This window comes from Microplitis demolitor, chromosome 8 (assembly GCF_026212275.2).
Source record: "Microplitis demolitor isolate Queensland-Clemson2020A chromosome 8, iyMicDemo2.1a, whole genome shotgun sequence".
NCBI lineage: Eukaryota > Metazoa > Arthropoda > Insecta > Hymenoptera > Braconidae > Microplitis > Microplitis demolitor.
The window spans coordinates 18,805,909-18,826,009 of NC_068552.1; the positions used below are offsets into that span (position 1 = coordinate 18,805,909).

Here is a 20,101-nt window from a genome sequence, read left to right on the forward strand (position 1 = left end):
AAATAAAAAATGCTGAGAAAAAAAAAAAATCGCTGAGTTTTTGTACGCGTGCGCCTCGAATTTAAAATAACGCCTCGAGTTTCCTTAATATAAAACTAAATATGTAATTATATATACTATTAATTGATAAAATATTTATTTAAAAATAGCGGGAACATATTTTATTTATTTATTTTATTTTAAATGTACGTAAATACATTTTTAAATTTTAAATTTCAAATTTTACAATAACAAGTATAGAAAATTATACATTGTATAGAATTTTGAGTTGTTAAATACATAATACGTAATATTGTTTTAAGTAATAAGTAATTAATTATGTTCATTAATCTGAAAATTATTTGACAAACGCAATTGATGATAACGAGTAGCAATAAATTATAAATCAAGATAAATAATTATTATTCTTTGACACATTTTTCTTCAGACTGAAGCTCCTCGACGTTGATATCCTCAGATGGCATGAGTTTTATGCGGTCATTTGGCTTTTCGCGCATTAAAATGAATGGTAATTCCGCGCATAATTCGCCTCCGAGAGCTCCCAAGTACAGTTTAACTTTGACTCCGTACGTGACAATGATACCAAATGAGTCGCGTATATCTGGAGTGGTGATAAGAGTACTTGATGCCAATTCATCTTCCTCGCGTTTCAATTTTCCATCGAGAGCTACTCCTCGTATGTGCTTGTTGTTCTCTAGGTTGGGCTTCAGATAAACAACTTTCTGCAGAGTTGATCCAGGACTTATCGGGCAGCCGTCTTGCATCTCGACGGCGTCGATCACGGTCCGGAACTGGCCGTTTTGGAAGATCACGAAGTCGATGCCCTGCTGGAGTAGTGCCTTTATTTTCTTGACAATTTTATTGCTGTTATTCCTCACGCAAACACTGACAGCGATTGTCTCTCCGTGATGGTAGATCTGCTTATCAAGCGTAACCTCGAGCTCCAGCTCACCAGGGCTCAGCAGAAAGTCTTTCCTCACAACCGTGCACGGCTGGCGGCCCTGTTTCGTGGGCGCGAACTGTATTTTACGTATCCCCAGACAAACGGTGCTGCGCTTGTGATTAATATCAGATTCATTCTCACTGGCAAATATTTTAATGTAGTAACTGATGCCACAGGGCTCGCCAGTATCATCGGATCCCTGCTGGAGGGTAACACTCGCTGGTGAAGTCTGCGGGAACGTGAACGTAAATGGCACAGCATTGGGTCCCAACTTTTTCAACAATCTCTCTTGCGCTTTAGTTAAATTTACGTTCGACTTTTTATCAGCAGCCGGATAGACTTCTTCAGAGACCATGTACAAATTTTTCTGGAAGTTAAGTCCCATTATTTCGTCTTGTTCGCGGCCGTAACGAAAACTGCACACCAACTGGCCCCATATCTTGCGCCTGCTGTTAACGTAATCTTGATCGACTAAAAGAACACCGTCTATGGGTTCAGTTCCCGATAAATAATCAATGAAATCACGTTTGCCCAAGTAGAGCGCGAGCTTGCCATTCGGCGAGCATTTTTTGAATACTTTGAAGTTAACGACCATTTCAACTTTTATTTATTTTTAAATAACAAAACCTTCGGCTATCAATAGCTGATATATAACTGAACCTGGTGATTTAGACGGCGGTCTTTTATATTACAGACAACCCCCAGCCGTGACCCTGTATTTATATGATAACTGTGCTATTGTAGGGCCTCTTAATCCACTCAACAACGCGTATAAGGATTATTTTTTTACGTTGCTGATCTTCCTACTTCCATACATTAAATATATATACACATTGATACTTAACAATGACGTTAAAAATAATCGCGTATATTAAATATACTAAGTACATGCATTTATTATCATGAGTTATAACTCTACAATAAATAAAATAACACTGTATTGATTAAAAATAATTTTTAATATCAAAAATATACATACGGAGTAAAACTATGTATTGTCTGTTACTTTTTGTTGCTTACGTGGTGGTGAACATGAAGAATTTCCTTTAACTACTGCATTATCAGTACCGTCATTACTTTCATTGATGTCGTTAGTTTCATTGACGTCATTTACTACTTCATTATCGTCAGCTTCTTCATTCCCAAATTTCTTACTTCGTTTATTTTGATTTTTAATTCTCTTGGCAGTCGTTTCATTTGAATTAATCCTTGATAAATAAAAATTACGATGATATTTAATAAATATAAAGTTATTAAAAATGAAGTAAAAAGATTTTTAAAAAACTTACATGGTGGTGGATTTAGTACCGGGTCCCCAGTAAGACGTGGGATTCAATTGGAACCTCGTCATATGTTTCTGACGTGACATTGGATTCGCTGAAGGATGTAAATCAAACGAAACGTCAGCTGTTGTTGATTCTGCGGATAGGATTGCCAAGGCTGCACTATTTTTGTCCAGTCTATCACGTTTTGCCGGATGAATCTGTCCATTTATATATTATAATTTATCAGTCATTATAAATTATGCTTCAGTTGAATAAAAATATCACATACATATACGTATATATGTACATTCATAAATTTTACATACATATATGAAGACATAAACGAACCTTTTCCCAAGCACGCACAATATCCCATATCACTTGCATCGGCGCGTTGGTTTTTATCGATAATTTATGTGCATGAGATAGTGATACTCTGTAACCAGCATTCAGTATCGCGGATCTAAATTTAATCATCGATGGTGTATCGCATCTCACAATAGACATCTGTAATTTGTATCATCAATTAATACTCTTATGAGAAATTAAAATTATAAATTACTTACTAATCGATCCAGAACATAATAAAGCGGAGTTTCTAATTCTTCATCAATGACATTTAATACTCCTTCAAGTCTCTTGATAGTCCCTAGCTCAGTTGGAATTTTATCGATATAATTTATCAGTTTCGAGACAAATAATTTATCATGTAAGGGACCTATCCATATTGGACCGCCCATCTAAATAAATATTAGTATGTTATACATCGAGGAAGAGATGTAGAACATTCTAACCCATGTGTATAATTGCCTGTAGGCAAACACGAGGATCAGGACGTCCTTAGTTCCTCTGGGTGTATAAGATTTTTCAGCATACCTGCGGTTAAAGCTTAAATTTCTGGCTCTGCTTTCCTCTAAACAGAGCAGGAATTTAAACTTTAAGCGCAGGTATGGTGAAAAATAGTTGTGTTACTCTGGATAAAAAACGATTTCGACTGCGGGTGAGTTAGCCCTGGTTTGAAATTGTTTTGTTTCATGCCTTGTCACACAATGTACTATTACTCTTGCAATTGAAGTTTAGTTAAAATAGAAAAGAACAGAGAACATACATGATGTTTGTGCTTGCAATACTTGCACAGTTGATCAACGGGCGGTGCTGGAGGCATTTTGTGTACTTTATTAACTTTGGTACCAAGTGGACCCAGTGTAACACTCTCGCAACCGGTGCACTGGTACACCATTCCTAATTTACTGGTATTGTCTTTACACTTTTTCTGCCCAGTAAAAACTCGTACAAATACTCTGATATAAAAGTCAACGCTTACAGAGAGCAACGGCTCTATGTAACGGCCATAGCGGCCGGCATGTGCAGCAATATGTTGCAATAATATTCTCAAAGCCTAATTTAATTAAAACAAATTAATAAAAGGTGATAATAAATTAAATATACAAGTGAGTAAATAGATAATTCTCACTAGTTCATGGCAAGCTTTTGATTTCAATGAAGTAGCTCCATATTTAACGTAACAAGTCTCTGGAGAATTACCAGCCAGTACAGCCATATCTGTTGCTGTAATTAGCAACAAACCGCCATTGCTCACACACTGGACTGCGCTGTCTAAAAATATTGATGGGCAGCCATATGGATCCAGATCAATAGCATCGAAACGTGTTTGTCTTGACTGATACATGAGCATACTAATTATAAATACAAAAATTTAATAATTAATTACTTTTACATAAAGTGGTTGCTTTGAAACAAAGTAATTACGTGGCATCTTGCTGACTAGCGGTTATCAAATGCTCTACTTTATTATGAGCAACATTTTTTCTTATACTATCAGCAGCTTTTGCTGATATGTCATTTGCTATTATTTGTTTTAAATACGGCACTTCTTTAGCATAACGTATACTGCGTAACCCAGTTGCTGACAGTGCTTCCAATACTGATATTCCATTCTATAATAATAAATATATCAAATATTCTAGATCAGTGTAATTTATTTTAAAAATTATGTGCGATTGTGAAAATTAATTTTGTGGAGTTGCGAAAGTAAACTTTTGGTATCATCAGATAAATTTTAATTGTTAATAATATGTGTCTGTGATATTATGAAATAATTGAATTACAAAATTATGGAGGATTAAGTAAACAATAAAAAAAATTATGACATCTTGATAAAAGGAAAATATTTAAAAATTTGATAATTTGATTGAAAGTTTGAATTTTTTTAAAAAATATTACAGTCAATTACTGTAATTAGTCAAAAATATAACTACAGAAAAATAAACTATTAACTTATATTTTTATTAATAAAAAAAAAGTTTTACCTCAACTTTAATTCCTGGTTTTATATCTCCAGTATCAACTTCTGTAAAATTTATTTCAGCTGCTTCTGTTTTCTTTTTTAAATTTTCTTCATATTTATCTTTCGCAAACAGACTTAGTACTGCAATGCTGTTAATTAATTTAAATATTATTAATAAATAACAAATAAAAATAATTTTACAACATACCTGAGATCACGATTAAATTCCTGTACTGGATTATAAAAAACATTTGTCTCAGAAACTAAAATTTCAGCTTTTCCTTCAACTATTTTCCCACTGGAAACTTTTATAGAATTTTCCATTTTTTCAGGTAAAGTAAATTCTAAGTAAATACTTTTGACAACTAAAATATTTTATTTTTCCATTTTAGGAACCAGTGTAACAACGTGGAATGTTTAGGTTAAAATTTACAGGCAACATCACAGCTGTCATGTCATGTGACATCTCCATTGCACGATTTCAAAGTCACGTGGTTTGAAATAAATAAATGTTATTGGTAAGTCAAGAATTTTCGACCAATCGTATTTATAAAAAATTGACCGCTTCATAGTCTGTATGACAGTTCTCTAATATTTTGTGTAGAATAATTTGATATTTAATAAATTTAAAAAAATAAATTCTTTTTAATATTAGAGTGCTTCCTATTTTTTTCAAATTTTCAATTACAACTGTCATGAAAGTCAAAATTTTATCAATTAATTAAAATAATTGAAGCATTAATTAAAAAAGGGACAATTTCGCTGAGATAAATTTAAAAAAATTACTTACAGTTGACATCAATTAGGAGTTAAACGAAATTTGTTAAATAAATTTCAGTAAAATCTTCATATCAATTTTATAATTCGAATTTTCAAATTTTGCCGGCTAAAATTTATTCAACAAATTTTGAACTCCTAATTGATAACAACTAAAAGTTATTTTTTTTTTAATTTTATAATTTAATTGATAAAATTTTGATATTCATGACTATTGAGTCATTGAAAATTTTTAAAAAGTGGGGACATTTGAAAATGGCTTTAATTCAATTAATCTTTTTTTATTGCAACAAATGTTTAACTTTAATACTCACGGACAGATGCGTTGTATACTTTTGTATGTATTTATATATTTATATTAATGTATATATGAAGTATATTGAATATGGGAGGTCTTCTATTTACCGCCGTTTTCGAAATTCCTCATCAAGTCTGATATATTTTTAGAGAAGACATTCCCAGTATAATAAAACAAAAACAAAACTCGAGACTCAGACAAGACACAGGAGGGCACGTAGGAAAATAAAACAAATATAATAACTTTGGTTTGTATAATAAGAAAAGGGTGGTTGTGAATAAGAGAACGAGAACCAGATCCAGAACCAGACCCAGACAAACTCTAACTCAGTTTCAGAATCAACATCGCGCAATATTAAACTTTACCGCAATTGCTCTTTAGCTTAAAGTATTTTTATTTTTTCTCCTTTAAATATTATTTCATTTTTCATACTCTTTTACCATAACATTTAGTGTCTTTGCATCACCAATGAATCCAGTTCACCAGTTCAGTTAGAAATTTAATTTCACCTAGATCTCAAGACAAGGATATTTAAATACAAGTACATCCAAGCGTTTACAAAATGCTCTTAACATTTAAAATCTTTGACACGATAAATGTCGTCTTGATATTTATTGTCACCACTTATTTGCAACTTTTATGTCACTCGGTGAGTAATCGCTAAACTTATACGTACATGCTTATATTTATTTATTAACACTCTTATATATTTCTTATATTTATGGAGAATACGAGTTTAATAATCCCGCCGGTAGCAATTGTCCAAAAATAACCGGCTATAAATGTTGGGCGTCTTGGTCTCATATAAAATATTAATATTTTACTAAACAGGAACTTAATCAGCCGGGATTAAAAAATCTAACGGATAACCCGGAAAAAAATACGTCGCAAAGTTTACTGAGATCAAGTGAATTTAAAAAAATATATAAACATCAAATGCAGAGTATTAAAGTCAGAAAAAGATTAAACGGGGGTAATTATAGAAATTGGAGTAAATGGTCGCCTTGTACTAAATCATGTACGACGCAGCGTCAAAGGTAATTATCATAAATATAAAAATAAATAATTATTCTTACACGATAATGATAACCATTAATTTGTGTTGTTAAACAGATGGTGTAAAGAACCAGGTACTTGTGATCGTGACGTTATAAGAGAAACTGCTTACTGTTATGTAAAAGGAAGCTTCTGTCAGAAGTGGATCTACCGAAAAGTCCGTAAAGGACAAAAAAAATATCCAGACTCTGGTAATTGCAGTAGTATTTTATTTTAATTATATTTTTTTTTTTTTTTCATTTAAAAAAAAATATTATTAAGTTAATTTGTAGGTGCAGTTACTAATGATCTATTAGATGAGCTGCAATCAAGCTCGGGTACAATAAATAATTATAATTACAATTATAATAACTTTAATGATGATAACAATAATTGGAGATGCGGGGTCACTGATCAAGAGAAATACAAATTATCGTATTTATTGAGGATAATTGGTGGACATCCGGCAGTGGCTGGCAACTGGCCTTGGCAAGTTGCTATCCTTAATCGATATCGGGTACTAACAGAAACCAGTCATACAATAAAATAAATTTATAATTATTGTAATTATTATACTTGCAATTGTAATAACAGCAAAAATTACAGCATAAATATGAATTTACTTCAGGAGGCATTCTGCGGCGGGACTTTGGTATCTCCAAAGTGGGTACTTACGGCAGCGCACTGCATTCGGAAGCACATTTACGTTCGCATTGGCGAGCACGATCTAACGGTAAAAGAAGGAACGGAGCTTGAGTTTATAATAGACTCATCCTTATCGGTGAAAATTCACCCAGACTACGACACTGATACGGTTGACAATGACGTAGCACTTATTAGTTTGCCTTACTCATTAAATCCATCAGCCTCGCGCGGCATCGCTTGTTTGCCTTCTCCTAATCAGCCGCTTCCTGTTAATCAACTCTGCACAATTATCGGCTGGGGAAAATCTAAAACAACAGACAACTTCGGCACTGAAGTTCTGCACGAAGCTCGTGTTAGTATTAAAATATATTTATTATTTATAATTTTCTATTTTTTTAAAAAATAAAATAAAAGTTAAAAGTTCCCACATTAATTTGTAGCCCGTAATTACCGAGAAAAATATTCTTAGACAATTATTATTGTAATGTGTATACTTAGAGTTAATTAAAATTTTAGATACCCATTGTCTCGTCCGAAGCCTGCAGAAACATGTACGAGGACTATAAAATAACCAATAATATGTTTTGCGCGGGATATCATCGCGGTAGAATGGATTCCTGTGCGGGTGACAGCGGGGGCCCGCTTCTCTGCAGAGACCTCAGTAGGCCTAATCATCCTTGGACGATTTTCGGCATCACGAGTTTCGGTGAAGGCTGCGGCAAACGCGGTAAATTTGGTATTTATGCCAAATTGACAAACTACATCAACTGGATTGCTACTGTTATGAAGGATTCTTAATAAATATATATATAGATATAAATATATATAACTGCACAACAGAATCCTGTCTCTTAATCAATGGCTCCATCGTCCGTGGTATTTACCAACAAATATATCCAATATTTTATTTATTTTATTTTAAACTTACAGTGACAGAGTCTTTAAAGTGACATATGTATTAGGTCTCAATTGTGACATACAAAAAGATAAAAAAGAAAAAAAAAATAAACTGTGAATTAATGACCTCAATGCTTACAATTAACAGAACGAAATGTGTGACTTAATTCAGTATAAAATTATTTAAGAATAAAGATTAAACTTATGATAAATGAATTTAAAATTTGAAGGATAAAAATTAATCAGACCAGCGCAATTTAAAGAAAAAAGTAATAATAAATAACGTGCTCAGTTGAATTTACATTTTGAAAAGTCCATCTCAGGATGTTGTTGCATAAACCTAAAATAGAAAGTTCAAATTTTATTGGCATTAATAATTGTTTGTTAGAGTGTTGCGTTTTATGTTTATTATCAAAGATGTTATCCAACAAAACTCAACGTACTTTTTAATGACATCTTGCTTTTTTTGTTCATCAGATGTCGGCAACCCGAGTTCCTTTTGCCGCTGATCGTACATCATCTTCTCAACGAGTCCACGTGTCTCTCCGTCAAGATCTGAGAGTTTGCTCGGCTCTGGATTTACTTTTTTAGTGCTTATTTCCGGATCACTTGTGACAAGATGTGCCCACCATTGCATTTTATTAACCTTTCACCAAAGATCAAAGTTCAATTAAGTTTAAAAATATACAATAGCATTAATATTAATAATAATATCAGTTATCTATATTATTAAGAGTAAGGAAAATTTTGTTCCAGCCATATCTATATCGTTGAAAAACTTTTGACTTGAATTTTTGCCTTTTCAGTTTAAGGCCATTCTCAGAGTGCCCTCCACTTATTTTAAATTTTAAATGACTTTCAAGTGTCATAAGGGTATCAAAACTTTATCAGCTAATTTAAAAAATTACTACCCTGTCTAAGAATGCCTTTAAATTCTTTTTAGTTGCCAAGTATCAATATAAATCAATTTATTTATATCATTAGAATTACATTTAAATTACGCGGGAAAAAGCCGATCGTATTTATTTTCTTTAAATAATTTAATATTTCAATTATTCTGTCAATTAATATGACTTGAATATATACATAATTAAGAAAGAATAAGAAAAATTTAGTCCATGTCATGTCTTCGATAATAAAAATTAAAAATTTGATCGTCTGTAGATTTTTTTTAAAGAATACCCTGATTATACAATCGTTGAAATAAATAAGTTTGCACACTAATGATAAGATTCGTCTTATTAAATTTCAATGATAATAAAAATAAACAAAATTCAAATCATATTTAATAAATTTGGCAGTAATACTCGAACAGTGACGTAATGGCTGTAGATTCCTCGTAAATATTATTACAATTGATAGTTTATATAATTGTTTTCATACCTTCTCCAAGTTTATAAGTAAAATTTTTCCATCCTCAATGACCCAAGTGGATTCTTCAAGTTTAACTTCATGCGGAAAATCGCCGTCTATAATTGGCGGCTGACCTTTAATACCACAAGTAAGATGTTTTTTTGTAATTACCACTTTAACATCTTTGGGCCTGGCGACAAAGTTGACCTTAAGTGGCACTCTTACCTAGATTTAAGTAACAACAAAAAAAAAATAAATTACCATTAATACTACTCATGTATCACATAAATTTAAGTGCAGCTAAAAAAAAATATACATATTAATAATAGTATAAATGACTTGCGATATTTACAAAAAAAATTCCATTCCGATTGTGTCAATTTGATAAATAAGACAGACAAGATGAAGTATAAATAAAACAAAAACAAAAAACTATACTGGGAACGGAGAAATTATGGCCATGAAAGATCGAGTAAAAAAATTTGTTAAAAAATATAATCACACATTCATATCCAGGTAAATATAATAAAAAATAATAATGATAAATTATATACGATATTACAGAAAATTCTGCACGTGTGAGTTGATGGTTTGATGCATTCTTCGATTCAACACCGTGTTATGTATTGTCTTAGACAGTGATTTGTGTCCACGATGACGACATGTTCTTATACATACTGACGGTGCTGATGCAGTACTTGCGTTAACGCTCGTCATTGAATCATAAAAAGGGCCAAGGGTAAGAAACATGTGCGTATTAAGGATAAGTTGAAAGCATTTAAAGACACATTACTTTTTGCATACGTTTATCCCCCATATGTAACTGTAATTTACATATATATGAATAAATAATTTAAACGTATGTACAGTAAAAAAAAAAAGTACGGGTATAAGCGAGCACTTTTATTGCTCTTTGTCATGAATTTTAGCGCGAGTAATTTAAATACGTCAAAATCACGTCTCGCAATAACATTTATAACATGTCTCACATCGTATCGTACATTATTTAATATATTTAAATAATCATCACCACTTATGCAGTAGATTATTTTACAGTTACATGTCTCATTACTTAATAATACTCAACACCCAGAGATCAGCATTAAGTATTAAAGTAACTGCTAATAAAAAAAAAAAAATAACTAGCGAGATAACATCGTTATAAAAGGTTGTTACTAAAAAATACTTAATGTAGTCGGGACTAAGCTGATGACGATGATGATGATCATCATGGTGATGACGACGATGACCAACAGCACATTGATTAATTTATTTTAAAATAAAATATCTCTGAACGGTTACGGCATAAACGATACGATGGAAATATAATAACGTGTTTTTTTCTGGTCGACAAACAGAATAGAACCGAATTCCATGTGAATTACGTCGGGATTTACGCTCGCGTGAGAGATGGACCGGTTCCTTATTGTTGTTATCATTATTATTACTAGTTTTTTTTATTTTTAAGGTATAGCAGGTACACTAAAGAGGATTGGAAACGGAATCAAAAATCGGCGCCAGTCTGCCATCACGGCAAAACCGTGAGCAGGTCAAAGAACGACCTTGCTTTTCCCCTGCCCTCTTCTCTTCCCAGCTCAAGATACACGACTACGGCCTGCGGACAATTTTTAACGTCCTTGTCATCTGTTTCTTTCACGCAACGCTGATTCTGTATGATACCTCTCATCCTTTCTCATCCCCGAACTCGCTGGTACTCAGAAAATATATACATTTTATTATCATTTATTCCTCTGCTTGGATTAGTGTAAACGAAATCTAACAACGGGTATTAGAAGTTTTAATTCAGGAGGGCAATATAGACAATAGCGCCTGGAGATTTTTTTTAATGCCGCTACATGGCAGTTATTTATACAACCGTTAAATTACCGTCCATGTAGAAATATATACATGTATTGAGGAATGTGACAAGCTAGGATAGTTACATTACTAGTTTATCTTTTTATTTTTTACGCTCCTGCTGCTGCGATTAACCTCCTTTTGTTATGACGTCAGATTTTGATAGTTATTGGCGAAACACCCACACTCTCTACACGAATTACCTTTACTCTAGTGAAACAACAAATATATAACAGACTAAATTTATATGAATAATATATGCATACATAATAGGCATAAAAAAATAAACATACTCCGAAATAAAAACAGGAATAAATTACTCGGTGAATATTTATGTTAATGTTTATGTTTATTATTATTATTATTATTATTAAATAAAACAGAAATTAGGAACTAGATTGTAAGCAAGAGTTAAGGACGCTCAATTAAATAGTCTCTCGCGTCAAGTACACGTTTCTTATTGCCTTTTACTTTTTGTCTGTATATATAAAAGCTAGCTCGTAGATACAAAATATCGTTGTCTTGATTCTTTACTCAATATTTCAAATATTATTTTTTATTACGATTAATTGTAATAATAAAAATTATATATTTAAACAGATGCATTAAATATGATACTGAAATTAGCCGTCTAATAATTTTTGAATTTTTTTAAAAACAAAAAAAAAATACGGTATTTCAAAAAATTGCACCTGTAGTTTTTAAAATTTTCTACATGTGCATATTTTTAGTTTTTAATTTTTTTTTTAAATTAAGATGTTTAAGAAAAATTCAAAAATTATCAATTGTCTGCTAATTTATGAGTGTGAATGTAACAGACATCAGAGAAATTTAAAATTATTAATAAATTGAGCAAATAATTAATAAAATACAATTTTTAAAAAATGCACATTTAAAAAATTTTAAAATTAATAAGTGCATTTTTTATAATTTAAAGATCATTGTATCTGAACTATAAAATATTATAATTTAAAAAAATTTAATAGCCTTGAGTCGTAAAAAATTAAATAATGAACACACATAATGCAAGACATTAGAGAACATACCCGTATATAGATTTACTTTTATAGCGTAAGTCTTATTATCGGTTTAGCAAAAATATTTCATCACTGTAATTTTTTTGTCATATATTAATATGGTTTTTCTCATCATCAAGTGTTAAATTATGAAGATGGTACTTGCGCCATTACATCTCCGCGTCATTAGTAAAGACGTTATACATAAAACAGCTGACGGAATATAGCAGAATAGAGTGCACAGGATATAACACGGATTGGTGTAAAGTCAGAGCATTTGCTTTCGTAATTTTATTTTTTATATGAAACCGTCGGGTTGCCACCACCATCGAGTTTAGTTGTGTAGATTTGTTTTATTTTATCGATTCAGATCCTGGTTGAGTATTCTCCTACAAGGTCGCGGCAACTACGTGCCGGAGATCATTCGTCTTTGTGTGCCACCAGCTAACACGACACAATGAGAGCCGAGATATCAATAGAGTAATTTAATACGGGTTATTAAATGAAAGAAATTTTTTTTAACACAGCTCCTATCCGTCTTCAATACGACGAAGATGATGATGAAAGAAAAAATTCCATAAAAATATAAATTTCCCTTCTTTTCTTATTCTCGGACTCTTAATCCGAACCTCCGGTTTCTCTTCAGATAGCTGAGTCAAAATATCAATCGCCGGAAATACCCATTGCTCTGACCTTCCCGCCAGCAGTTTTTACACTTTTACTCTTTTATTATTTATCTTCATAAACTTTTTAACTTATAAATCTCAAATGATTTACGATAAATCTTAAGAATTACTGAAAAAAATTCAAATTAAAAATAGTTGAGATAAAAAATAACATAAATAAAAGTGATCTTTGTAAGAATGTGGGAAAAAATAAGTGACCTGAGATAGAAAAAAAAAAAAAAAAAAAAAAAACAATGCAAGCATTTCGCTGGTTTTTCAAGGTTCTGGTATTTCTTTGTTACCACAGATTGCTGGCCACAATTATTGTCACCGCAGCTTAGCCATTAAATTATAAACGACCATCAGTCTGCATAATTAGCTTCCGTAAAAATTATTAATGGTGGAAAAAGTTGTAGTATTAACTTTAGGTTTAGCTGAAATCCGTCAGGTCCGCGACTAAATTATCCAACGAAATTTAAAAAAATATCGGTGCGTGCTGAGGCTGACGCAAGTTTCAAGATATTGATAAAATATTATGCGAGTTATGTTAATAATCAATGCAAAACCTCTCGTAATAATATTGCGAATTAGCATAAACAATGCGAGTAGAAATGTTAACAATAACCATATTCTGGACCGTTGAGTCACTTGACAACTTCAAGGCCCGGCCTTGTCTGCCTATGACAGTTAAAAACTCTTCCGTGTTATACTTGCATACATTCATCTTTCTCTCTCTCTCTATATACATACATATTAAAGATAACTATAAATATATGAATACCCACGAGAACTATTCATCCATAACTTAAATCCTTGTGATTACATAACTCGACAATCGGATATAAATTGGCATTAAAAAATCGCAACATGAAATATAAATTAGACCCGTATCGGATTACAAATTCAGTAGCAGCAGCAGCAAAAGTACGATAAACTATTTGGCTGATCACATTTTAATAACAATCGGTTATACTAGGTCGGGATGCTTCGGTTCTCTGATAGTCTGCGGGCGTCGGCTGACTATACATGCGAGCCTTTCACTTTTCTTATCTCACGCGCAATAATGCTGCTGGAACTGCCGCCTTCACCAGCACAAGCATCACAAGTAAGCAACACACGGTAACTTCACGAGCATCTACAATCACCGGCATGACAACAGCCAGAGCTACAACAACAACAACAACAACAACAACAACATCAATATCAACAGCTACATCAACATCTACAATTGCTACTTGTATATATCATCAAGAGCCTGCTTACGTTGTCTCTCCTCTACTTGTACTGTTTAAATATATATAAAATATAAGAGTGAGTGTTTCTTCAACATCTCACAATAAACCGGCACACCAAAGCGGTTTGCCTTCGGCGTTCTTCATCAGCACACACGCACACACACACACACACACATTTAGTGTTCCTATAATATAAAAAGTATAGAGCTACAGCATTGCGAACTCAACGCATTTAATGAAATCGGTTATGCTACGAGTTGATGGTGATGATGTTGGTGCTGATGATGAGGATGACGGTCACACGAAAATGCTGTGTGAAACATAAAACATTTAAGTATAAATACTTTTATTTAATCATACTTATAGTCATAACTATGGCTGTATAAATATAATGGGAATGCCACCGACGTGCATATTCATTTAAATCTACAGTATTACCAGTTACGAGGATCTTAATAAATAATTTAAAATAATTATTTAAAATATTGCAAGATCCAGAGATAGATGCAAGACTAGTACATGGGAGACTGGAGATCCAGAGGCCCGAGGTATCCTAGCGTGATGGCAAATGAGAAGGACCTTGACCTGGGATCTAGATTAATCTCAAATAAAAATATAAGTAAATGCCGGAGTTTATCATCATGTTTTAATTAAATTACTCTTAATGTATTCACTATTGAGCAACGTAACGATTTTCGTTTTTATGCAGCTTTATTTAGCCCAAGTCGGAGAACAAGCTCTGCTTGTTTATTTGTTATTTCAAATTAATGACTTGCGTGGCTTGATAAAAGGTCCTGTCAGTCGGTATGTACAAATACAATTGATCTGATTGTAACACAAAACCCGGGCATTAATTTCAAATGAATTATGACAGGATGACTATAGGCCAGACAAGACTTCCGCGGTTCGCTAAAGGATCTTTGTTACTTTTATCAGAACCTATATGTTGGCTGCTATATACGTACAGTTGCCTTAGCTCTTGTGTATATGTAGGCCCGGTTGCAATTCCCATATATACTTGAACTGCCAATTGAGATAGATGTGGTTTGTTTTATTAAAACTCGACCTCGCCTCAAATCTCCTCTCTCTTTTAACAATCTCGAAATCTTTTCCGGTTAATTAACAAAAACTTCCACACTCTTTAATTATTACTCATTAATTATTGCTAATTATTTTGTTTTATTGACTAAAATCCTCAGATTTAATCCAGCGATAATTTAAATTATTTGAATAATCACCAGAGTCGTATGGAAAATAACAAATTTCGTTTTCAGTTTTACGTCCGATCCGTGAATTAAAAACATTTAATTAGCTCTCTTATCAGCCACGCCAGTTTATTGGGAAATCTGAATAAATAATGAGTGTAAAAAAAATCTAGCGTAGAGTAAATGTAAAAAGTAATAATAAAAATGGCGTTTTATTTCGTCAAGTCCCTTGACTTGAAAAATAGTTGAGTTATAGTAAGATTGTATTGTAGTATATCCGGTATGGTTCGCTGTAGCAAAACGGACGTTTCAGCCTCGTATTTATATACATGCCCCGCTGTACAAAACCACACTAATACTTAATGTTAAGTAAAGCCAAGCGGTGGGAGATACGAAGGTATATAAAACCGGCTGAAGATCGGTAAGAGTCAGTCCAACGACCAGACGCTCTAGTCGCGTGCGCGTGTGTGCGAGAGAGTGAGGAGACTCTTGATAATCGGCATCGAGATCTAGGATCGAGATTCGATAATTTTAAATTGACAATCTACATCCGCGAGAAAACTACACACAGTATAATATTAGTCGCGAGGTGATTCTGTGCACGATTTTCCAATACAAGTTTCATAATCATAACTACCACAAATGTTCATAGTTCATGTCCACATTACGGTCTCTGACTGCGCGAAAGTTTTTATGTAATAATTCAAGTTTTAGCAAATTACCAATTTAACATTGGGTTTTTTTTTCTTTTTTTTTATTTTATTTTGTTCGGGAAAAAAATTTTAAATAATTTTATTTGAACTTGGTGGATAGTCAGCGCACAGAGCACATTACTGTGTGTGTTTTTGAATATTGTCAAGACCGTAGACCAAAGTAAAGTGGTCGGGAGTGTAGACAAGCCGCGATAAATAATTAGGATAATTATTTAAATTTTTAAAAAAATTACTTTCTGCGGCTGTTTTTATTACCGGCAAAGTTTAAAAAGGAAATATTAATTTTTGCCACGAGGAAACGACCTTTTGTAATAATAATAATAAATAATAAGACAGTTATTATTATTATTGTTGTTATTATTACTGAAGATTTGTGTAAGTTCATTGTACTTTTGAAATAAAATGTCACAGATATACTGTAACTATAATTTAATATGCTCACGTTCACATAAAGTGTATTATTTTATTTACTTTTATAGACCATATAATATATAGTAAATAAAACGAGATATATATTTCGACACTCATATTTGAACACATGTACACGCACATGTAAATCTAATAATTACTATTTTTTATTATGTGACAGTAATTAAGAAATTAAAAATTATTACGCAATGAATTGCAATTTTTTTTTTTTGCTTTCATACACTCACGAGCACGTAATGCTATTGAAAGACTACACGTTACCATTTACTAAATTAATTACATCTTGACGCTAATTTTGAAGTTATAATTAAAATAATAAAAGATTTAATTATCCATTGATAATTAATTATTAAACTGTCTTCATGGTACTAATTGTAATTATAACTTAGGATTGAATCATGTTGACGACGAGCGAAACGCAACCGACGACGCTTGTGGCAATGACCGATCCAAACTATAAAAATTGGCACATCCCAAGACCTTCTTTGGTTATCGGTAGAGTTGGTGATAAAGAGAGTAGCGACGAGTATTCTGTCCATAATTGGGTCCAGCATCATCATTACAACAACCTCAACTCAAATTCTGGCAACAATACACCTGCTAAAAATTCATCTTCATCACAAAAGTCAACAGTCAGTGCACACGTAAGTTAATTTTTTCCGAAAATTAACTTGATAATTTTTTGAATTAAATTACACACCCACATGTGTAACATTGTCTACCCGAGCTGAAGGCGAGGCTGGCAAACACGTGGATTGGGGCGCCCACCTTCCTCTGGTGTGCATACAATTATTCACCATATCTACATCGAAAGTTTAAATTCCTGCCCTGTTTAGAAGGAAGAAAGTCCTTCTGTCCTTTTATGAGAAAAAAAAATGATAAAAATTAGCACACGCGCCACTCTTCCCTTAAACAGAGCAAAAATTCAAACTTTCAGGTGCAGAACTGGTGAAAAATTGTATGCACACCAGAGGAAGGTAGGATGTCCCTCTGTTTATAGGAATAATGGCGCATGCGCTAATTTTTATCATTTCTTTTCTCATAAAAGGACAGAAGGACTTTCTTCCCTCTAAGCAGGGCAGGAATTTAAACTTTTGACGCGGGTGTGGTGATTTTTTCACTGAATGTCCTACTTTCCTCTCTAGGTGTGTAAAAAACTATTACTCATTGTTTTCATTTTTTAATTTAATAGAGTATAGCATCGTCAGGCACTTTGCTATTAACAGCAGCAAATTTAGCAGCCATACATCCGCCAACGATTGTACCACAAAAATCATTGGATACCGTATCAGTAGCAAGTAGTACGCACTTTACAGTCGTCAATGGACTAGGCAGATCCGCGGTTATGTACAAAAAGTCATGGTGTGCAAGACATCAACTGACGGTGCTTGTTTGTACGATGAGTTTTCTTTTTATGGTTGGTCTATTAGCCGGAGTACTTTACATGGAGAGTAAGCATCATTTCAATTACGCTTATATATCCACATCCATATAAATTACAAATACTAATTATTCAATTATTTTACTTTGCTGTTACTGCTACTGTTTATTTCAATTTTACTACTGATTAATTAAATGTTTAATTTTATTTTATTTTTTTTTTGCAGTGAGAGTTCGTGATAAGTATGATTGAATAAATTATTTAAATACCACTGGGAGAGAGAGACAGACGATGTTCACTTTAAATTACGGCGACAGGGTACTCGTCGATGCCAGTTAACCGACGAATTAAGTTTATTATATTTTTTTATTTTAAATCTCCCTCCAATGCATCATTTCTTGGAGGAAAATATGTATTACATTGAGTGGAAGTGTTGTGTATTTTATAAATAAATTGAGCGGCCATTAAACTGTTTGTTTGTTAGTTTGAATACGCACACTTAGCTGTCAAATAAATAAATTACTGTATAATCCCGCACGTGTGATTTACAGTTTATTTAAAAAAAAAAAAAAAAAAAAAAAAAAAATCACTAATTATATGTAAATTTATAAATTGTCGCCTATGAAGCTCTTTGTATCTGTGATACTATTTATCTTGTATTAGTGCGTAAAAGTTAAAAAAAGAAAAAGTAATTTTCTATTTGAGTTAAATTTATAAATAAACAATAATTTATAAAATAATAAAGTGTATGAATAAAATGAGATTGTAGATAAAAAAGTACTTACTTCGACCTCCTGAAGCGTTTGCGTCCATCTGTAGTTGGGCATGTCTGCACCATTTCCACTGTTGGGCTTCAGTTTGCCTTTCTCTGATTCATCTTCTTCATCATCAATATCTTTCACTTTTGAATCCTCTGGTTTTTTATCGTCGACGGAGGAATTTTTAGGCTCACCATTGGCTGCTGCGGTGCTGGGCCCGGGAACTGATGATGAATCAGCTTCACTCTGTAATCATAAGATTATATTTTTAAAAATCATATTTTATAATAATTTGATATAGTTGGAGATAAAAATAAATACCTTGGTTCTGTTGGCCCACTGAGCTTTGAGTTTATCGGCCAGTTCATCAGTTACCTCTTCAATTTTGCAGGGACTATCATCATCCAACATCATCTTGGCGGCCTCCTCTTCTTCTTTTCTTTTTTTCTCTAATTTTTCTTTTCGTCTTCGCTCCTGCTCCGCGCGCTCTTCCTGCTCTCGGTTGTGCTTAGCGATAGCGGTCGCTTGGTGTTTCTTAAATTTACTGTTTACTAACTGGAAATTTAAATAATAAATTAACTAAATAAAAAAACTGATTGTCGCTATGAAAATTTACCTTTTCAGCGGCACCTTCACCACCTCCGGTGTAAAAGTCAGTTTTGCGCGCCAAAAAACTGAAAATCGTGTCCAGCAACTGGGACAAAATAAAATAAAATAAATTAATTAAGTCAAATTAAAATCAATCAGCCAGATAAAATTCTAGAAAGAACTAGAAAGAAATTTATAGGTTAAAGATACCGAAAAATTTTTATTTTAAAAAATAAATAATTTAACTTACGTCTTGGACACCTCCTTCATGCTGCTGGGCCATAGCCATCAGCATTCCATCAAACTTTTCGTCTGTTGACATTTTTTAATATTTTTATTAAACTCAATTACTGTTTATCACCACGAGTATCAATAATATCACGTCACATTTACCACAAACGTTTTATATTTTTTTTTTTTTTTCAATCTTCAACCTAACCATGGCAACCGCTACAGCAACGCCATCAATCTACTATCAGATAAAATAAAATGAGTGTGAATGTAGCAGACATTAGACAATTTTTAAATTAGAAATTTAATTAATTAATTAAAACAATGAAATTTAAAAAAATTCGGGTACGGATTTTTCATTTATCTAAATATGCATTTTTCAATTTTTACTCTACTTATATTTCATTCATTTATTCTAAAATTTAAAAAATTGACAGTTGTCTGCTACATTCACACTTCTGATAAATTTTAAATTGTAAATAAACAAATTAAATAATTTTTA

The 20,101-nt window shown here is 32.4% G+C and overlaps 5 protein-coding genes across 7 annotated transcripts in view; 2 read left to right on the forward strand and 3 right to left on the reverse strand.

Annotated features, from left to right (window-relative positions):
• Window positions 1–8,077, forward strand: part of LOC103572382 (serine protease 1) — a 45,404-nt gene extending 37,327 nt beyond the window's left edge. The window contains exons 3-9 of one of the 3 annotated variants that reach the window (XM_053741625.1): window positions 4,909–5,034; window positions 5,741–6,240; window positions 6,423–6,628; window positions 6,705–6,838; window positions 6,920–7,143; window positions 7,255–7,623; window positions 7,788–8,077. In XM_053741625.1, coding sequence (XP_053597600.1) covers window positions 6,154–6,240; window positions 6,423–6,628; window positions 6,705–6,838; window positions 6,920–7,143; window positions 7,255–7,623; window positions 7,788–8,069 — 1,302 coding nt within the window. In that variant the 5' untranslated portion in view covers window positions 4,909–5,034; window positions 5,741–6,153 and the 3' untranslated portion in view covers window positions 8,070–8,077. Of the gene's footprint in view, window positions 1–4,908; window positions 5,035–5,740; window positions 6,241–6,422; window positions 6,629–6,704; window positions 6,839–6,919; window positions 7,144–7,254; window positions 7,624–7,787 lie in introns of those variants that run through there. The other 2 variants (XM_014443075.2, XM_053741626.1) reach the window with 2 other exon arrangements.
• On the reverse strand, window positions 277–1,892 carry LOC103572385 (phosrestin-2). Its single transcript, XM_008550975.3, has one exon. The coding sequence runs from the start codon at window positions 1,536–1,538 to the stop codon at window positions 402–404; it is 1,137 nt and encodes a 378-aa protein (XP_008549197.1). The 5' UTR covers window positions 1,539–1,892; the 3' UTR covers window positions 277–401.
• On the reverse strand, window positions 1,884–4,946 carry LOC103572384 (tRNA (guanine(26)-N(2))-dimethyltransferase). The gene is made up of 9 exons (XM_008550974.1): window positions 4,725–4,946; window positions 4,539–4,665; window positions 3,979–4,166; window positions 3,683–3,905; window positions 3,317–3,607; window positions 2,775–2,948; window positions 2,557–2,715; window positions 2,233–2,426; window positions 1,884–2,151 (listed from the first exon to the last, which is right to left on the reverse strand). Exons 1-9 carry the CDS (start codon window positions 4,838–4,840, stop codon window positions 1,932–1,934), a joined length of 1,692 nt encoding a protein of 563 aa, XP_008549196.1. The 5' UTR covers window positions 4,841–4,946; the 3' UTR covers window positions 1,884–1,931.
• An 89-nt stretch (window positions 8,078–8,166) lies between the features above and the next one.
• Window positions 8,167–19,784, reverse strand: LOC103572381 (nuclear migration protein nudC). The gene is made up of 7 exons (XM_008550969.1): window positions 19,619–19,784; window positions 19,397–19,474; window positions 19,102–19,335; window positions 18,808–19,026; window positions 9,552–9,746; window positions 8,612–8,814; window positions 8,167–8,508 (listed from the first exon to the last, which is right to left on the reverse strand). The coding sequence occupies exons 1-7, from the start codon at window positions 19,688–19,690 to the stop codon at window positions 8,457–8,459; spliced, it is 1,053 nt and encodes a 350-aa protein (XP_008549191.1). The 5' UTR covers window positions 19,691–19,784; the 3' UTR covers window positions 8,167–8,456.
• Window positions 14,697–18,783, forward strand: LOC103572380 (uncharacterized). Its single transcript, XM_008550968.3, has 4 exons — window positions 14,697–16,587; window positions 17,031–17,285; window positions 17,834–18,092; window positions 18,249–18,783. Exons 2-4 carry the CDS (start codon window positions 17,040–17,042, stop codon window positions 18,272–18,274), a joined length of 531 nt encoding a protein of 176 aa, XP_008549190.1. The 5' UTR covers window positions 14,697–16,587; window positions 17,031–17,039; the 3' UTR covers window positions 18,275–18,783.
• Window positions 19,785–20,101: the final 317 nt, after the last annotated feature.